Raw genomic sequence first — 16,031 nt, forward strand, 5'->3', positions numbered from 1 at the left:
GAGCTCAGCCGAGGGGAGGGGAAGCGGCGCGGGGGGAGCGCTCGCCTATAAAGGGGCTCGCCAGCCGCTGCGCCACGGATCGCCCGCGCGAGGAGGACGAGCCGCTGCGGCAGAGCCGAGGTGGGGCCGGGGAGAGGGCGGGGGCCTGGCCCGGGGAGCCCGCGAGGCGAGGCCGCTGCGCCCGCCGGCCTCCCGCACCGCCGTTCCCGTCCATGGGAGCGGGGGCGTTCACACGTTCCACGTGCGCGAACGTGGGGCGGCAGAAAGGGGTGTGGGCAGCTCTCTCGTGCGCTTGCCCGCCTCTGGATGGGGGCCCCCGGGGGACGGGGCAGTCGCGGCCGCCTCCCCTGGGGGGCGAAGGCAACGGGAGCGCGCCGCCCCCGAGCGGCGCAGTCCGAAGCGGGATCCGCGAGGCATCCCGACGACACGGAGCGCCGGGAGCGCCTCCGCAGCGTCTGTGAGGTGCGCGCGTGTGGGGGGCAGGCGGGCTCGGGGACGGGCCGGCAAGACACCTGAGCCAACAGCCGCTTTGTGCGTCGCTGGAAAGTGCCGGCTGGGCCGCCTAGTGGTGAGGAGGAGCCGCTCGTGCGGAGGGGAGGGAGAGCGGCCAGGGGGCTGCCCCGCTTCAGTTTTGGAGGGGCGCGCCCCTTGGTTTAGCTGCAGGGGGATTTGGCGCCATGGGAAGGGGCTCTAGGTTTCAGTAAGCACTTTTTGGGAACTGGGGAGGGAAGTACTGCCTAGTGGTGAAAGTGCTGGCTTGCGATGTGAGGTTTTGCTGTTGTAGAGAGCCCGAGTGCGGACCTGAGCCACTGCCAGCCGAGAGGGCGGATCAAACGGCCAGGTACACCCTGCCAAACAATGGGGCACGGAGCACCTGAGGCAACTGGCTCCCAGTGGCCTCTGCTAACCCCACCTCGGAAAGCTGAGTGTTGTGCCTCTGCGCATCCTGGGGTTCATCAAGGTTTCTAGTCCTCATGATTTTTAATGGATGGATGGAGTGCTGCTGGTGAGCAAGGTGCATGTCAAAGGATGGGAGGCCAGGTGTCTGCCTGGGAGCCTTGCCCCTGAAGCACGAACCAAGGGCAGCACCAGAGGAAGGAGAGGCAACCCCGGAGCTCGTGTCTGGCCAGCCGAGATGGCAATGGCCGCTGGGGAGGAGCGGAGGAGGGGCCCCTGCATGCCCTCCCTCCGCTCGCCAGTCAGCCCAGCCCTGCCCCGCACTGCACAAGGGCATCCGTGGCTGCTGGGTGCCATGCCAGGCCTTTGGCCCACCCGGCCCACGCGGTCGACAAGAGGGCAGCGGCTGCAGGCGGGGGCTTCCTGGTCCTTCCTGGAGATGCTGCTGGGGCTTGAACCCAGGTCCTTCCGCAGAGCGGTGCCCCTCTCCGCACAAGCCTGCGCCTTCCTCCTCTCTGGAAGGAAGGCAGCTCCCTGGAATGAGGGTCAGTGGCCCGGCCCTCCTGGGCTCTCCTGCGCCTTTGGCCTCCCCAGCCACGCCAGGCTGTTCCCAGGGGCTCAAAAGGCTGCTTCGGGCTCCTCCTCCACTTTGGGACGGGCAGAGGGCAGGTGCCCAGGTGCGTGGGCACCTGGCCACCCTCGGGGCGGAGCTGGTTGCTGCACTTTGCTGGGTGGACCACAAGCAGAGCAGACGCACCTTGTCTGGATAGCCCAAATAGGAATAGCTGTCACACGGTTATGGGCCGCCCAAACCTAACTCCAGCCATTGTTTCAGGATTTTAGCCACCTGGGGCAGCTTGTCCCAGGCAGGGACAGGGCAATTCCTGAACTGCCTTTGTTCTTGCTCTGATCACACCAGATAGTTGTGCTTGAGTGTTCAAAGTGCAGGAGAGTAACAGGCACAATCTCTGGCCCACGCCTGGGCACATGCTGCGCACCTGGGCGGCCTTTCTTCTGACCCTGTGGCAAGAGGGCTTGCATTTGGTGGCCTGCAGGCTGTGCTCCAAGGGTCCCTGAGGGTCCCGGCAAACAAGCTGTAGCCACACGCAGCAAAACTAAACCCGCAAGCAACGAGGCCAGTTTTCCAAAACATCATAGCCAAGAGCTGCCAGGACAGCTTGCCGCCGGTCCCTCTGCAGAGCGGTTTTCTGTGACCCAAGAAGCCGGGACCTCGGCTGCCCTGTGTGTGCAGGACTATACCACATGAGCCGTTCCATAGCAGTGCCCGCACCACCAGCTAAGGCCAATGTTTGGACTGCGTTTGGGCAGGAAGCCCCTCCCACTTCACCCGGAGCCGTGGCACATGGTCCTGCAGGCTGGGCTTGGCCTCCTGCTGGAAGCGGAGGGTGCGAGGCGAGGCGCCGTGGCCTCAACATATCTGAAATAGATCGGTTAGATAAAGCGCCTTTCATCCGGAGAGCTGGACTGAATTCTGCAGCGGCTCTTGGCTGCATTGGCCAGAAGTCCCTTTGTGACAGCAATTAAGCCTTCAGAAAAGCACTTCAGGATTAGAAAGGCAGGACGCGAGGGGGGGGGCGCTCAAGGCGGAGGCCCAGCCGAGTGGGCTGGCCAGCTTCCTGGGGTGCAAGGCAGCTCTTGTGGGCTCGGCCCCCAGGGACCTGGACCAGCTCTGGAGCTGCGGATCTGGATTCCTCGTGAGACAGGGCCCCGAGACGGGCCCCGGGATGGGACAGGCCGTGTGTGAAAATGGGGGGGGGCAGAGCGAGGCGGATGCAGGGCTGGCCTTCCAGGGCATCTTGTGGCCCGGATGCAGGGAGCTGCCTGCACGAGCCCCTCCGCCTCCCACTTCTGGCTGCGGGTGCCTCCTCCGGAGCAGGCCTGGCGGAAGGGCGGCTGGCCAGCCCCGCGCATCCCCAGCTCCGTCTCCAGCCTTCAGCTTCAGTGACGCCTTGTTTGCTTGCCAAAACATTTGTGCATTTTAGAATATTGATGCATGAAATGCCTGAAGTCGTTGCAGCAGGGGAGAAAAGAGTACCTGGCTACAGAGCACGGCACCTGGCCAGGTTAATGGCACGTGGCAGGCCGGAGGCCTCTCTGGGGTGGGGGCTGCCGCAGGGCTGATCTTTGGCAGAGCCCGCCCTGGCCTGGATTGGATTGGCCAGCGACCTGGCCCAGTTTCGAGGCTCTTCTTATGGGCTGCTGTGCCCCCCTTCAAGGGAGCCATCCAGCACACACAGCGTCTTGGGTGACCCCCGGCACGAGCTGGCTCCGCTCATGTGATGCCCAGCACGTGGGGGTGTCTGGTTGGGTGGGGCTGGGGGTCCCAAGACAGCTTTCTGCCCAAATGGTCCTTAAGCCAGTTGCCTGAGCTCCTTGCACCTTCCCCAGCTTACCTGTGTGGGGGGATGGTGCTCTCATGGCTGGCTTTGTCCTGAAACTACTGCTGAGCCGTGTTCACGGCTAAGGCCGAATTCTGCTGCCACTGGAGGGGAGCAAACACCGCCCCCCCCATCTGTGGCACACATGTTTCCTATCCAGCACCACAGTTCCCCTTTGGGGGGGGGGTTGGCCGCTACGGGGCTGGCCCGTGTCCTGCAGGGCTGGCAAACCGAGTTGTCTTCTGCCGAGTCGCGTGGCCGGCTCACGTGGCCAAGGCCCACCTGGCGCGGCTGTGGCAGCCGCAGCCTTTGCATCACGCCCCCCCGGCCCCCGTGGCCCTCCGTGGCAGGGCTCCACATGCCGAATCTCCCCCTCCTGGCCCTTGCCAGCGGCTCCAGTCCAGGTGCGGCTGGAGCAGCGCCTGCCCGGGGCGCTGGGGGGCCCTTGCGGCGGGCCGTGTCTGGGTCGGTCTGAGCAGGACCAGCGCAAGCTCTCCCACTAGCCGTGGTTGCTCACCCCTCATCTCCCCTGGGGGTGATGGGCGCCGTAGTCCAGCGCCCTGGGAAGGGCGGCTTAAGAAAGGCTCGCCTGCTCGGCCCTCAGAGGTCCGTCGCTGCGTGCTCCCTTCCTCCAGCGCTGGGCCGGGCTTGTGTCCTTGCTCTGGAGCATGAGCGGCGCTTCTGTGGGTGCTCCCGCCCCCCCCCGCCTCCGCGTGCCAACGGCCGCCGTGCGGGCACTCATGCCTGCAGCAGCAGCTGGGCCTGGGAGGCGCCCCGTGCGCCCTGGGCTTGTCCCCGCGGCCGGCTCTCTTGCCAGCCCCGCGGAAGCATCGCTGCCGGCTGATTTGGAGCCCCCCCACACCCGCTCCCTGTGAGAACAGCTCGTCTTGAATGCGAGCAGCGCTCTTACGCAACTCTTCCTGAAACGGACACAATTGGAAGGAGGCCTTGGCACCGTGCCCCCCCCGAATCCCCCCCCCGTGGAATCCAGGCTGGGGAGGCCGGCCAAGTCCCTCTTCCGTCGCCGTGTCCCACACCTCCCGCTCTGAGGCCGCAGGGTGTCCGTGCTGCTGGCCAGCCGCATGGATTCTCTGGGGCTGCCCTCGGGCTGGGGGCTGGGGAGGGCGCTGCGTGCCCCTCGGCGGCCCCAAGGAGCACAGGTGCTTCTCCGGCTGGGTGCTCCGTCACCCCCCTCCCAGCCTTCGAAAGGACCCTGGAGCTTGGCCCCGTCCTCCATCCCCCCGTCCTTTCTGCATGCTGAGCATGCCCTTCCTGTTTATTTGAGCGGCTGGAGAAAGGCAAGCCCAGGCGGAGCGTGGATTAGACCGTCTGGCATTCCGGAGTGTCTGGATGGAAGGGGAGTGGTGCCTGGGGGGTGTCCTGGGCCTGCCCCCCTACTTCTTTGAGCTGGGGGCAGGGGGCAAAGAGGGCAGCAGCATTGGTCCCCGAGATGCGTGTTCTGCGCGGTCTGGGGCTTTTCACGGTGCCTTTCCAAGTTGGTTGAGTGGCAAAGCCTCCCCGACAGCCCAGTGGCGGCTGCAAGCGAGCGAGCGCTTGCATCCCGTGGGCTTGTAGCTTCATCGAACCGGCAGGGGCCATCGGGTCCACCCCACTGCTCAGCATGGGTCCCCCACGCAAGAGCAGTCCTCTGCCACAGAGGCGTGTGACGTGGTCCAGGCGTCAGGCGGCCTCTGAGAAGGCAAGACGTGCTTCTGGGCTTCTGTGGGCTCACACAGCCCCTGAGCCCCGGGGTTCTTCCAGCAGCCGCGCGCAGGTGTCCGGTTCTGGTCCCGGCTGACGGGGCCCTCTCCTCTCCTCTCCTCTCCTCTCCTCTCCTCTCCTCTCCTCTCCTCTCCTCTTGCAGGAACCGGGACCCCCCGCTGCGAAGATGAGGCCCACCGCACTGCTCCCGCTGCTGGGGCTGCTGCTCCTCTGGGAGGGCTGCCACGGCGTTCTTCCCCCCAGCGAGCTGCAGCGTACGTGGGGCAGGGAGGGGACGCGCCCGGGGGCTTGCGTGCGGGCCAGGGCGGTTGGCTCCTGGCGATGGGGCAGAACGGGGGCGGCTGAGGCGGGGCAGGGCGCCGACGTCTCCTGGAGAAGCTGTGGACACGAAGGGCGGCGTCTCGGCGCCCCATTTCTGGGCAGGGAACCCGGGTGGAGCCCGGTGTTTTGCCGGGCCTCCTCTGGTGCCAAAATCTGCCTCGGAGGCCGCCGAGTGGCCGCGTCCAGCGCAGCAGAGTCCCGGGGTCATTTTGGCATCCCGGCCAGCTGGCCAGCCGCACCATGAAGTAACTTCCCAAAGCACTGACTCACCGCTGCCTGTGGCTTGCTGGGGAAAGGATCCTGCCTCCTCACATCACGCGCTTTGCCCGCACGGCCACATTGCACAAGAGATTTGGAGTCGACCGTGGAGGGCAGCGGGGGGGGGGGGGCAAGCGCATGGGGAGTCCCGGATGAGCCTTCAGGCGTGCCCCCTTCTCCACCCTCGGGAGCACGCCTGCTCTCCCTTTCCGTGCTGGACTCCTCCTGTGCCAGCGCAGCCCCCCCCCCACAAGGGGCCTTCCTCCCCACCCTCCCTGCACGGGCCTTGCAGCAGGCAGCCCCGGGGGCCCGGACTGCCACCAGCCACGCGGGCACCTCTGCCTCCGGGAGTGGCCCGCCGAGCCCCCAGCTGTGACCCCCTTCCTCCTGCCTGCGTCCGATTCCCCATCTATGGCCAGAGAGGGGTGGCAAAGGGTCTTGGGGCCGGAGGGGGGTGGCCTGCACTCAGGTCCTCCCCCTCTTACAGACCTGGGGAAACTCGCTTCTCGCAGCCTTGGTTTCCCCTTTGATCGGAGAGCAAAAAACTGCCCGGCAGGCGGTGGAAGGAGCGTGAGCGGGGGGGGGGGTGAGATGAGGGTCCTCCTGCGTGAACGCGGCCCCTCGCGGAGGCAGGGAGGAGCCAGGCCAGGCCCCTTCCCACAAGGGCCTGCGTCCCCCGCGCCCTGTGGCGCCTGTGGGGAGAGATGTGGGGCGCCCTCCCGGGGCTAGCCTCCAAGGGTGACCGGGACCTAGCCGGCTGTTTTGGCAAGCGGCAGCCGGAGTCTGCGGACGCGACTGAGTGCTCGGCCAAGAACAACTCGGGGGTTGCGTCACGCATCATGCTCATTTCCTTTCTCATGAGAGCAGTGGATGGAGGATCGGAGTGGCCGACCCCCGGGAGTCTGGGCTGGTGCGCCTGGTGTCTCCCTCGCATTCTGCCCGTGCAGCACAGCCCCCGGGTGATGGGAGCTGCAGCCCAGCACACCTGGGGGCGCTAGGTTGGGAAAGACCAGCTCCCAGGTGGCTCTGGAGCGGGCCTTGAGCTCAGCCCCAGACGCGTCCCCTCCCCCAGGCCTGTCCGAGAGGGGGAGCCGCCTCATCGACACGGAACTGGAGAACGCCATCAACGGGGTCCGGCAGATGAAGATGCTGATGGAGCAGACGAGCAACGACCACCGGGAGGTCCTGGCCAGCCTGGAGGACACCAAGAGACAGAAGGAGGTCCGCTGGGCAGCCGCCCTCCGCCACCCTGGTCCAGGGCCCGCAGGCTAGGCCAGGGGCCCTCGCCCCTGCGGCCCAGCCCGCCTGGAGGGCATGGGGGGGGCGGGGAGGGGGGGCTTCCCAGAAAGGGGGCGGCTGTTCTGGAGGAGGCGGGCCGCCTGGAAGCCGGAGCGCAGCTGATGGCGGAAAAGGGCGCCTTTGCGCGCGGAGGCTCGGCCGGTCTTTAGCAAGGGCAGTGCCCTCCAGACGGGCTTGGACTGCAGCCGCCAGGATCCCCAGCCAGGGTCCGGCCGGATGGGAATTCTGGCAGCTGCGGTCCAAGTGCCTCTGGAGGCACCCTGGGTGGGGAGGGCCGCTTCCTCTCGGAAGAACGCTGTGCGGAAGCGAGGGATGCGCCTTCCGGTCCGGACCGTGAGCACCGCCCTCGGGGGCTGCTTGCCGGAAACAGCAGCGGCCCCGTTCCGCGGGCGCAGGTCCCGGGGGTGCGGGGCACCCCTTGGCCCAGACGGAGCCCCACCTGCGGGGAGGGCGGCTTCTCCGGCTCGGTGTCCTGGCGCCTCGTTGCTGCCTACCCGGGCGGGTGGCCTCCTCTGCCGTGGGGCCCGGGTCTCGCCACGCGGGCTGCGTGGCCTTCTGGCCCCAGGAGAGCCATGCCCGCAGCGGTTCGGAGCGGGGGGCATCCGCCTGCCCCGACGGCCCCGTGCCCGGAGGGGCTGCACACCCGGCGTGGGCTCACGGCCGCGCGTGTCCGCAGGAGGCGCTGCTCGTGGTGCGGGAGGCGGAGCAGCGGCTGGGCGAGAAGGAGGTGTGCAACGCGTCCATGCTGGCCCTCTGGGAGGAGTGCAAGCCCTGCCTCAAGCGGACCTGTGTGCAGTTCTACACCCGCACGTGCCACAGCGGCGCCGGCCTGGTGGGCAGGCAGGTGAGTGGGGTGGGGGCTCGGGGGCGCGTCCGGCAGGCCCAGCCCTCTTGCCAAGCGGGCCGGGCTGGGCCTTGTGGCTCACGGGGGTCTGGGGGGCGGGCAGGTCTGGGGGGCGCATGCGACGGCCATGCGGGGCCGTCTGGTGCTGGGTGACATCAGCTGCAGGGGGCTGCCCCAGAGGACCTGGGGGCCGGCGAAGCACTCGCTCTTGCTCTCAAGGAGCCAAAGGGTGCCTCTAAGGGGGAAGTCGCTTGCCAGGAATTTAAGGCCAGGGCAGAGGAGGGGCCCAGCTCAGGAAAGCTCCTGGGGCCCAGGCAGAGACGGTGCTGGGCGGCCTCCCAGCTACCCCAGGAAAGAAAACCGACGGGCCAGGGAGCCCTGGGGAGGCGGAGAGGGCGCCCGCAGGCACGCTGGCACCCACTGGCCCAGCTGGGGCCCCCCGCGCCGGGAGCTGCATGCAAGGAGCAGCAGCTGCCACGCGGCCCGGGCACCGACGGGCCGCTGGCGCAGCACGACGCGGGCCGAGTTGCGGCTCTGCCGCCTTCTCCCCCTGGTGACCCGGCCGAGCCGGGCCGGGACTCCGGAATTCCCGGCCCCTGGGGGCGCCCGGTGGAGCAGGGCCGGGCGGGCCGTGAGCCGCAGTGGCCGTTCGGCCGGCTGACCCGCGGCTTCCACCCGCCTGCCTCCCCCGCCAGCTGGAGGAGTTCCTGAACCAGTCCTCGCCGCTCTCCGTCTGGCTGAACGGCGAGCGCGTCGACTCCCTGATGGACGTGGACGAGGAGCAGGGCCGGCGGCTGGAGGACCTGGAGGAGCGCTACGGCCTGGTGGAGGACGGCGTGGACGAGCTGTTCCAGGAGAGTGCCCAGGCCTACCGGCAGCTCACCCCCTTCCTGCGCTCGCCCTTCGGCGGCTTCCGGGACGGCTGGGCCCCGCTGCGCGGCCTCCGCCACCCCTTCGTGGACGCCCGCGTGGCCAGGAACGTGCCCGCCTTCTCCTTCTTGCCCAGCGGCTTCCGGCCTCACCAGGACTTCCACCAGATGCTGCAGCCGTTCTACGAGATGACCCAGCGGCTCTTTGAGGGCGCGCAGAGGGCCATGGAGCAGGACGGGCGGTGGCTGGACGGCAGCCCGGGGCCCCTGGGCGCGTTCCCGACAGGTGGGCCCAAGCCGCCTCGGCCGTCTGGGCACGCTGCCCTTCAGAACCGGCGGCCCGGAGCAGGTGCCCCTTGGCGGAGAGACCCGGCCGGGGCGTCCCCGAGGCCAGGCTGTGGTGCGACCGCCTTTGGGCTCCCCCCCCCCGACAGCCCTGGGCATTCCTGGCGGGATGGGCCAGTCTAGCTGGGGGCCCCTGGGGGGTTCCTTGGCTCTGGTTTGGATGGGGGGCATGTTGCGCACCCCTGAGAACGGGCTGGCAGGGTCAGATCACCCAGTGCAGCACGCTGCTTGCACGGCCACACAGCTGCCCGGGCCCCTGCTGCCCCTGCCCCCCGGCTTCTGGGACTGGGGCAGCTCGGAGCCATGCTGCCTAGCGGTCGCTGCTTGTCGCAGGCCCCTTCCAGCCACCCAAGCCGGCCCCATCGCTACGTCGTCTGCGGCAGGGAAGTCTGCGTGGCTGCGAAGGGTCCGTCCTTCACCCGGTGCCTGATCTCCCCCCAGGCGGCTTCATGGGGCCACCCCTTGGGGGCAGAAGAGAGGCAGAAAAATCCCCCCCCCTCCTCTGCACAAGGCCCGCCTGTATCCTGCCGGCCGTGCCTCCCCCCACATGGAGCCCTCGCTCTGAGGGAGCTGCTCCGGCCCCGGGGCTGCCCCTTGCGGCTCCCCGGCCCACCGATGCCCTCCTCTTGTGGCGGCAGTGCAGGGGCCACGCGGGGGCCTGTTCCCCTTGCGGAGGGGGTGGGAGTGGCGGGGCCCCGCTGGAGCCCCGAAAGGACACGGGCCGCCCCCCTGCTCTCCCCTGCCTGCCTCTGCCCCGGGCCGGGAGCGGGCTTCAGAGCAGGGGGCTGCACTGGGACCTCCAGGTGTGCTGGGGGCGGGCAGTGCCCTGGGCTCGCCTTGGCTGCCAGCCGGAGCCGACATGCCCGGCAGGAGGGCCGGAGGCGGCCGGCGTGATGCGGACCCTTTGCCGCTCTTTCCGCCAGGGATTCCGGCTCCCGGCGACAACCGCATGGTGTGCCGTGAGATCCGGCGGAATTCGGCCAGCTGCTTGCGCATGAAGGAGAAGTGCGAGAAGTGCCGGGCCATCCTGGAGATAGGTAAGGCGGGCGTGGAAGCGGCGCCCGGAGCCAGCGCCCATTCGGCACACTCCCCCGGGCAGGGGGTGGAGGCAGCCCAGCCATCCCGCCCCAGCGGGGGCTGCTCTGACAGGCAGCAGCTCCCCAGGGGAAGGCAGGGTCTCTCCAGCTCTGAAGTGGGGGGCTCGTGTCCGGCCAGGCAGCAGAACCCACGGCAAGGCTGAGGGGAGCCACGGGCCCAGGCCTTTGGAGTGGCCCCAGTCGCCTGCCTTCAGTGGGACGTGCTGCAGCGTCCTACGCAGCCCCGGCCCTGAAGCGGCCGCCGGCTTGGGTGCCGTAAAGGAAAGAGACTCTGCCGGGGTAGCTCTCCCGGCATTTCTGGAAGGCAAATGTGGCCGAGTTGCCTTGCGGGTGGCTGGTTTCAAACCTTACTGTGGCAGCTGCAGGACCAGCAGGACAAATCCGCAGGGCCAAAGCCACAGCAGCCGAAGAGCCGTGAACTGCCTGGGGGGCCGGGCTGGGCCGGGTGGCGCCTGGATCCCCGGATGAGCTGGTCCAGGGAGACGCGCAATTGGATGCCAGCGCAAAGGCAGAAAGTTTGGGTGTGAGGAGGGGTGTGCGGTTCCCTTGGAATCACAGAATCATAGACTGGAAGAGTCGGAAGGAGCCAGGAAGGCTCTCAGGCCCAGCCCCCTGCTCAGTGCAGGGCTCCGAGTCCCACCGCCCCTCGGGGGGCTGCCCAGCTGCCTCCGCAGTGCCTCCAGGGTGGGAGAGCCCACCGCCCCCTCGCCCTCGCCGGCTCTGTCCTCCCGCGCTCACGGTCGGGAAGCTCTTTCCTGATCTCTGGCCGGGACCTGGCTTCCCGGAACCGAAGCCCACCACTGCATGGCCTGCACTCAGTGGTGACGGAGGCCAGACCCTGGCCTTCCCCTCTGGGATGGCTCTTCCCGTACGTGATGAGAGCTATCCTGTCTCCGCTCAGTCGTCTCTTCTGGAAGCGGAACGTGCCAGCCCTTTCCATCTCTGCTCAGAGGGCCTCGTGTCCAGTCCCCGGTCATCCTTTCCCACTTCTCTGCATCTTTCTTCAACGCTGCTGCCCAGAGCTGGACCCTGGACTCCAGGGGGGGCCTCACCAGTGCTGAGTGAAGGGGGACTGGCACCTCTCGTGACCGGGAAGGGACTGGCCTGCCCAAAATCGCCTTCGCCCTTTTTGCAGCCGCATCGCATTGCTGGCTCACATTCCGCTTGGGATCTACAACAGTTCCGAGATTCTTCTCCCTTCAGTCCTGCTGAGCCAAGTATTCCTCATCTTATAACAATGCACCCCCCCGCCCGGTGCAGAACTTGGCCTTTGTCCTGTTGAATTTCATTCTGTTGTTTTCAGCCCGGCGCTCCCCCCGATCAAGACATTCTTTCTGTCTCCCGGGGTGCTGGCTCTCCCAGCCGGTCTTCTGTCATCCGCAATTTGACAATCATTCCCTGCACTTGGAAGCTCCCTAATCCGCATCATTCACAAAAATGTTGGGGAGCACTGGGCCCGGGACCGAGCCCTGCGGCGCCCCACTCGTTCCCTCCCCCCGTTTGAGGAGGTGCCCCTGAGAAGCATCTGAGCCCGGTTCTGTCGCCGGCTGCGGATCCGCCTGATGGTTCTCCATCCACCCCACTTTCAACTAGGTTGCTAATCAGGATATTATAGGGCAGTTTGTCAAAAGCTTAGCCAAAGTCAAGGTACATTATGTCCATGGCATTCCCTCCGTCCATCCGGGAGGTCACCCAATCAGAAAAATAAATCCATGCCGGCTTCTGGCAGTCACTGCAGTTTTTGCAGGCTTCGCCATCTGCTCCCAGGTCCTTCGTTTCTTTCTCCAGGCATCTGGCACGTCCCCTGCCCTCCACGGGGCCCTGGGGACTGGCGCTCGCTCAAGTTGGGTGACCCGTGGGCACATTCCTGCCCATCTTGAGCCGCCGCTCCTTCAGCTTGCTTTTCCTCTTCACCAGGAAGGTCTTTCGGGAGAAAGCTGAGCCCAAGTGGAGTTGTGCGCTCCTGCCTTTTCTCTGCCATCCGCTGTCTTTTTGTCATCTGCACCGAGCAGCCGAACCCCCGTTTCTTTGCTCCGGCTTCTGCCTTAGGCACACCGGAATTGGCTTTTCTGTTGCCTTCAGCACCCCTCTCTGGCCTCAGTTCATTCATCGCTTTGGCCTTCCTGACACCCTTCCTGCACATCTCCTCGTTTTTCAGATCATCGCAAAGCTTTTTGTGAAGCCACATGGCTTCTTCTGTTGTCTTCCACCCTTCTTCCTTGTTGGAATTGTGATTGTGCCTTACCATTGTTGTTGTTAGACGCGAAGTAATGTCCGTCCCATCACGACCCCATGGACAACATTCCTCCAGGCCTTCCTGTCCTCCATCATCCCTCAGAGGCCACCTAAACTCAGCCCCACTGCCCCAGTGACCCCATCTAGATAATGCCTTAACATTATCCTTTTAAAAAAATCCCCACCCGCCCTGGACTCCTTTTCTCATCAGAGCCACTTGTCATGGGACGTGACTTACCATTGTTCTGGGTTTATTAAAATGGGCTTTCTTGAAGTCCAAGGCACATGTTTGGCTAGGAAGAAAGTCTGGTCCGTGGGCCCAGAACCCAAATCTGTCATGTCGGCATCACCTTCATAACCAGGCTCTCACCTGGCGTACTTTTCTTTCCTCGTCCTTCCTCTTCTTCAAACTTGGAGGATCACAGAGTGACCTCTCTGGGCCCCGAAGTTCTTGACGTCCCCCTAAAGCTCCGAAGATGAACATGCCTTCTTCAAAGCTCTGTTGGGCAGTGCCGCTTGCCCCCACGCGAGGGATACATGTCCGGGGCTGGGTGAGCTTTGGTAGCCACGCTCATCCCGGCGGCGAGTCTCTTCATCCCGCCACAAGTCGCGCCTTCTCTTCTTGTTCCTGCCAGCGCTTAGTCTTGCTGCCGCCACTTGCTGACCTCCAGCCTCTGCTTCGGCGTTGCGTGGGATGCCTCACGGCTCTTCCCCTGCGGCTGCCCCCCCGTCTCGCCCTGGAGGAACTGGAAGCGGTTTGGGGTTCCACTGGCGCACGGTGTCGTCTGCATCTTCTGCCCCTTCCTCCTCGTTTCCCCAGGATCTCTTCTGCCTCAGCCGGGCTGCTGCACTTCCTGCTCCTGCGATGCTCTTGGCGGTCGCAGCTCCACCGCTCTGTCCAGCAGCTCTGCCTCGCCTTTGCTCTCCCTGGGGCGGACGCTCGCTGCTCCAGCGCTCCCCCTTCTCCTCTCGCAGGGCTGCCACCCTGCCCTCGCTGCAGGCGCAGGCCGAGCTGACGTCCGACAGGAAAGCAAGTGCCGCACAGACGCTGCACGTCCGCGGCCCCGCGGAGCCTCCTCGGTCCAGTCTTTCCTTGGAGACTTGGCTGCTTTCTCCCAGTGGCCCAAGACCGGCGGGGGCAGCTTGCCCTGGGCTGCTGCGGGGGCGGGGGCAGGAACCAGGATGACGATGTCGGAGGTACAGATAGGGCCGCGTGGCCGGTACGGGGCAGAGCACGGGGCGAGACAGAAGCCTCCCCGCCCGGGTGCCGGACCTCTCTGCTGGGTTCGGGGAGTGGGGGGGGGGGGTGCGGAGCCAGGCCTGCCGTGCCCCGGCTTGCTGCCCGGGGGCCTTTAACCCGCGTGCCTCTCCCCCTCCCGTGACAGACTGCTCCGAGACGGACCCCGAGCAGAACCGGCTCCGGGAGCGCTTCGAGGACGCCCTGCGGCTGGCCGAGCGGTTCAGTCGGCGGTACGACGAGCTCCTGAGGACCTTCCAGGAGGAGATGCTCAACACCACGGCCCTCCTCGACCAGCTCAACCAGCAGTTCGGCTGGGTGTCCCAGCTGGCCAACGCCACGCGGAACGGCGACCGGCTCCTGCGGGTCGTCACGGTGGGGCCCTGCGCTGGCGGCTGGGGCGCTCCGGGGGGGGGGGGGGCTCATCCGCTTGGCAGGAGAGGGGTCTCCTCAGATAAGGAGCGGGAGGGCTGTGGCTGCGGCTTCCAGGCGGAGTGGAGAAGCCGAGGCCGGCGGGTAGGTGGCTTCTGTCGGGAGGAGGCACCTGCAACTGTTTGCCAGCAAAGTAACATAGAAACAGAGCGAGTCAGGAGGGGCCTCCCGGGCCATCTAGTCTGACCCCCGGCTCCAGCCGGCTCCGCTCACGGCATGCCCACCATGTGCACGTCCAGCCTGTCCTTGAACACCCGCACCGATGGGGCCTCACCCACCTCCCGAGGAAGCCCATTCCACACCCTCGGGGTCCTGACTGTCGGGAAGTGCTTCCTGGCACCCAAGTTGAACCTCGGTTCCCTGAGCTTGGCTCCGTTGGGGTGCGTCCTGCCCTCCCCTGCAGGCAAGAAAAGTAAGACGACCTGCAGGCGCAGCCTCCCCAGGCCGCGGAGAGGGGCAGGCCGCGCTGTCCGGCCCCAGCTGTGCAGTTGCTCCCTCAGTGCCCCTGGCGACCCTCCAGAGGTGGGAGTGGACGCCAGACCGTCTGGGGGGCTGCAGTGGGACAACAGGCCAAGCAGTTCCTGGAAGGCGTTGTCCCCCTAAAGAGGCCCGCGGGCTCTGTCGGCGCAGGTGCGGCAGAGCCGGCTTGGGGGGTGACCCCTCCGGGTCCCCTTTTGGGCCCACGCTCACTTCCGCCCCACTTGGGAGTGATTGGCGCTCCCCCCCCCGGGGGCCGTCTCCGGCACGTGTGACAGCCTTGCCGCGGGCCTTCCTGCCCCTTCCAGGTGGTCACGCAGCCCTCCGAGTCCGGAGACCCATCAAGAGGGGCTGACACCCAGGTGACGGTCCGGCTCTTTGGCTCGGAGCCCCTCTCCCTGACCGTGCCGAGAGACGTCCCGTGGGATGACCCCCGGTTCATGGAGCTGGTGGCCGGGCAGGCCCTGCGCGAGTACAAGAACAACGAGGTGTAAGTGCGGGGGGGGGGGGGCAGGGGGGCTCGGCCCTCGGGGAAACGGGGGAGCCGGACCTGGGGCCGTGACGGAATTGCAGCGCCTTCTCCCTGGGGGCCCCGGAGCCGCTGTCCTTGGCCGAGGAGCGTCCCGGAGGTCCGCTTTCAGGGAGGGGATGGCTCAGGCCCGCGGCGACCGCCTCCTCCGGCCCAGTTCCACGGGGCCAGCCTGGGCGCCTGAGGCTGTGGGGCCGTCCTCGGGGGCCAGCAGCGTGGACACCCACGTGTGCCAGCCACCCGGCCTCTCGGTGGGCAGAGGCGGCTCAACGGGAGCAGGCCGCTGCCAAGGAAAAGATGGGGGGCCTGGGGGAGGCGCTCATGGGGCTTGTCGGCATCTGTCGCTCACAGGAGCGAATCGTGTGCTCACTTGTCCCCCCCAGGCAGAGTTGCCCCCCACTCCGGCCCCCATCCCGCCCCCACCCCAGGGGCCCCATGACCAGCCCCGGCGCCCAGCGGTGCTGAGCCCCCGCCGCTCCGGGGAGAGAAGGGCTGTGCAGCCGGTCACCTGCCCCCCCCCCCTGCAGCCCCAGAGTTGCGCTCCAGCCGGGTCCGGAGTCGTGGCACCTCGGCTCTTCCCGGAGCTCGGCTGGCTGCCCGGCCGGCTGGGGAGCAGAGCCCCCGGAGCTCCGTCCGCTCAGTGCCAGCGAGGCCGTCTGCCCTCTTTCCCGCAGGGAGTAGCACGCCTGTGCCTGGGATCTCACGCCACGCTGGGAGAGAACGCTGCCTCCGCCGTCCCGCCTTCCCGCTTGAGGCTCTTGTCGCGCCGCTGGAGCCGCCTGTCCGCGCCGTAGTTAACACACTGGGTCCCTGCCCTGTTTCTGCTGCTGGGTCGCCCCGATCCAAACAAAGTAAACGATCTAGGCCCAATGCGTGTGTGTTTGTGTGTGCGCTGTCTCCGCACTGCTGCCGGCGTGTGGCCCCCTCCAGGAAGCTGTCAGACTTGGCCCCCGCTCAAGGGCACAGCCCCTGCCTGCCGTGACTTGTGGGGGGCCCCAAGCCCGGTGACCCTGCCCACCCACGGCTCCCTCGCGCCCTCATGCAGGTGTGTCGGGGGGCAAGCACCCGCT

The 16,031-nt window shown here is 67.1% G+C and overlaps 2 protein-coding genes across 2 annotated transcripts in view; one reads left to right on the forward strand and one right to left on the reverse strand.

The window, feature by feature from the left end:
* Nucleotides 1-214, reverse strand: part of SCARA3 (scavenger receptor class A member 3) — a 27,675-nt gene extending 27,461 nt beyond the window's left edge. The window contains exon 1 of the mRNA XM_044450309.1: nucleotides 46-214. Within this exon, the coding sequence (XP_044306244.1) occupies nucleotides 46-214 (169 nt within the window). The remainder of the gene's footprint in view (nucleotides 1-45) is intronic.
* CLU (clusterin) lies at nucleotides 80-15,831 on the forward strand. The gene is made up of 9 exons (XM_044450368.1): nucleotides 80-120; nucleotides 5,161-5,272; nucleotides 6,670-6,818; nucleotides 7,573-7,740; nucleotides 8,436-8,895; nucleotides 9,878-9,991; nucleotides 13,672-13,898; nucleotides 14,741-14,922; nucleotides 15,636-15,831. The coding sequence occupies exons 2-9, from the start codon at nucleotides 5,185-5,187 to the stop codon at nucleotides 15,640-15,642; spliced, it is 1,395 nt and encodes a 464-aa protein (XP_044306303.1). The 5' UTR covers nucleotides 80-120; nucleotides 5,161-5,184; the 3' UTR covers nucleotides 15,643-15,831.
* The last annotated feature ends 200 nt before the right edge of the window (nucleotides 15,832-16,031 follow it).

The sequence above is a fragment of the Varanus komodoensis genome, unplaced genomic scaffold, assembly GCF_004798865.1.
Source record: "Varanus komodoensis strain SLA01 unplaced genomic scaffold, ASM479886v1 scaffold64, whole genome shotgun sequence".
Lineage (NCBI taxonomy): Eukaryota > Metazoa > Chordata > Lepidosauria > Squamata > Varanidae > Varanus > Varanus komodoensis.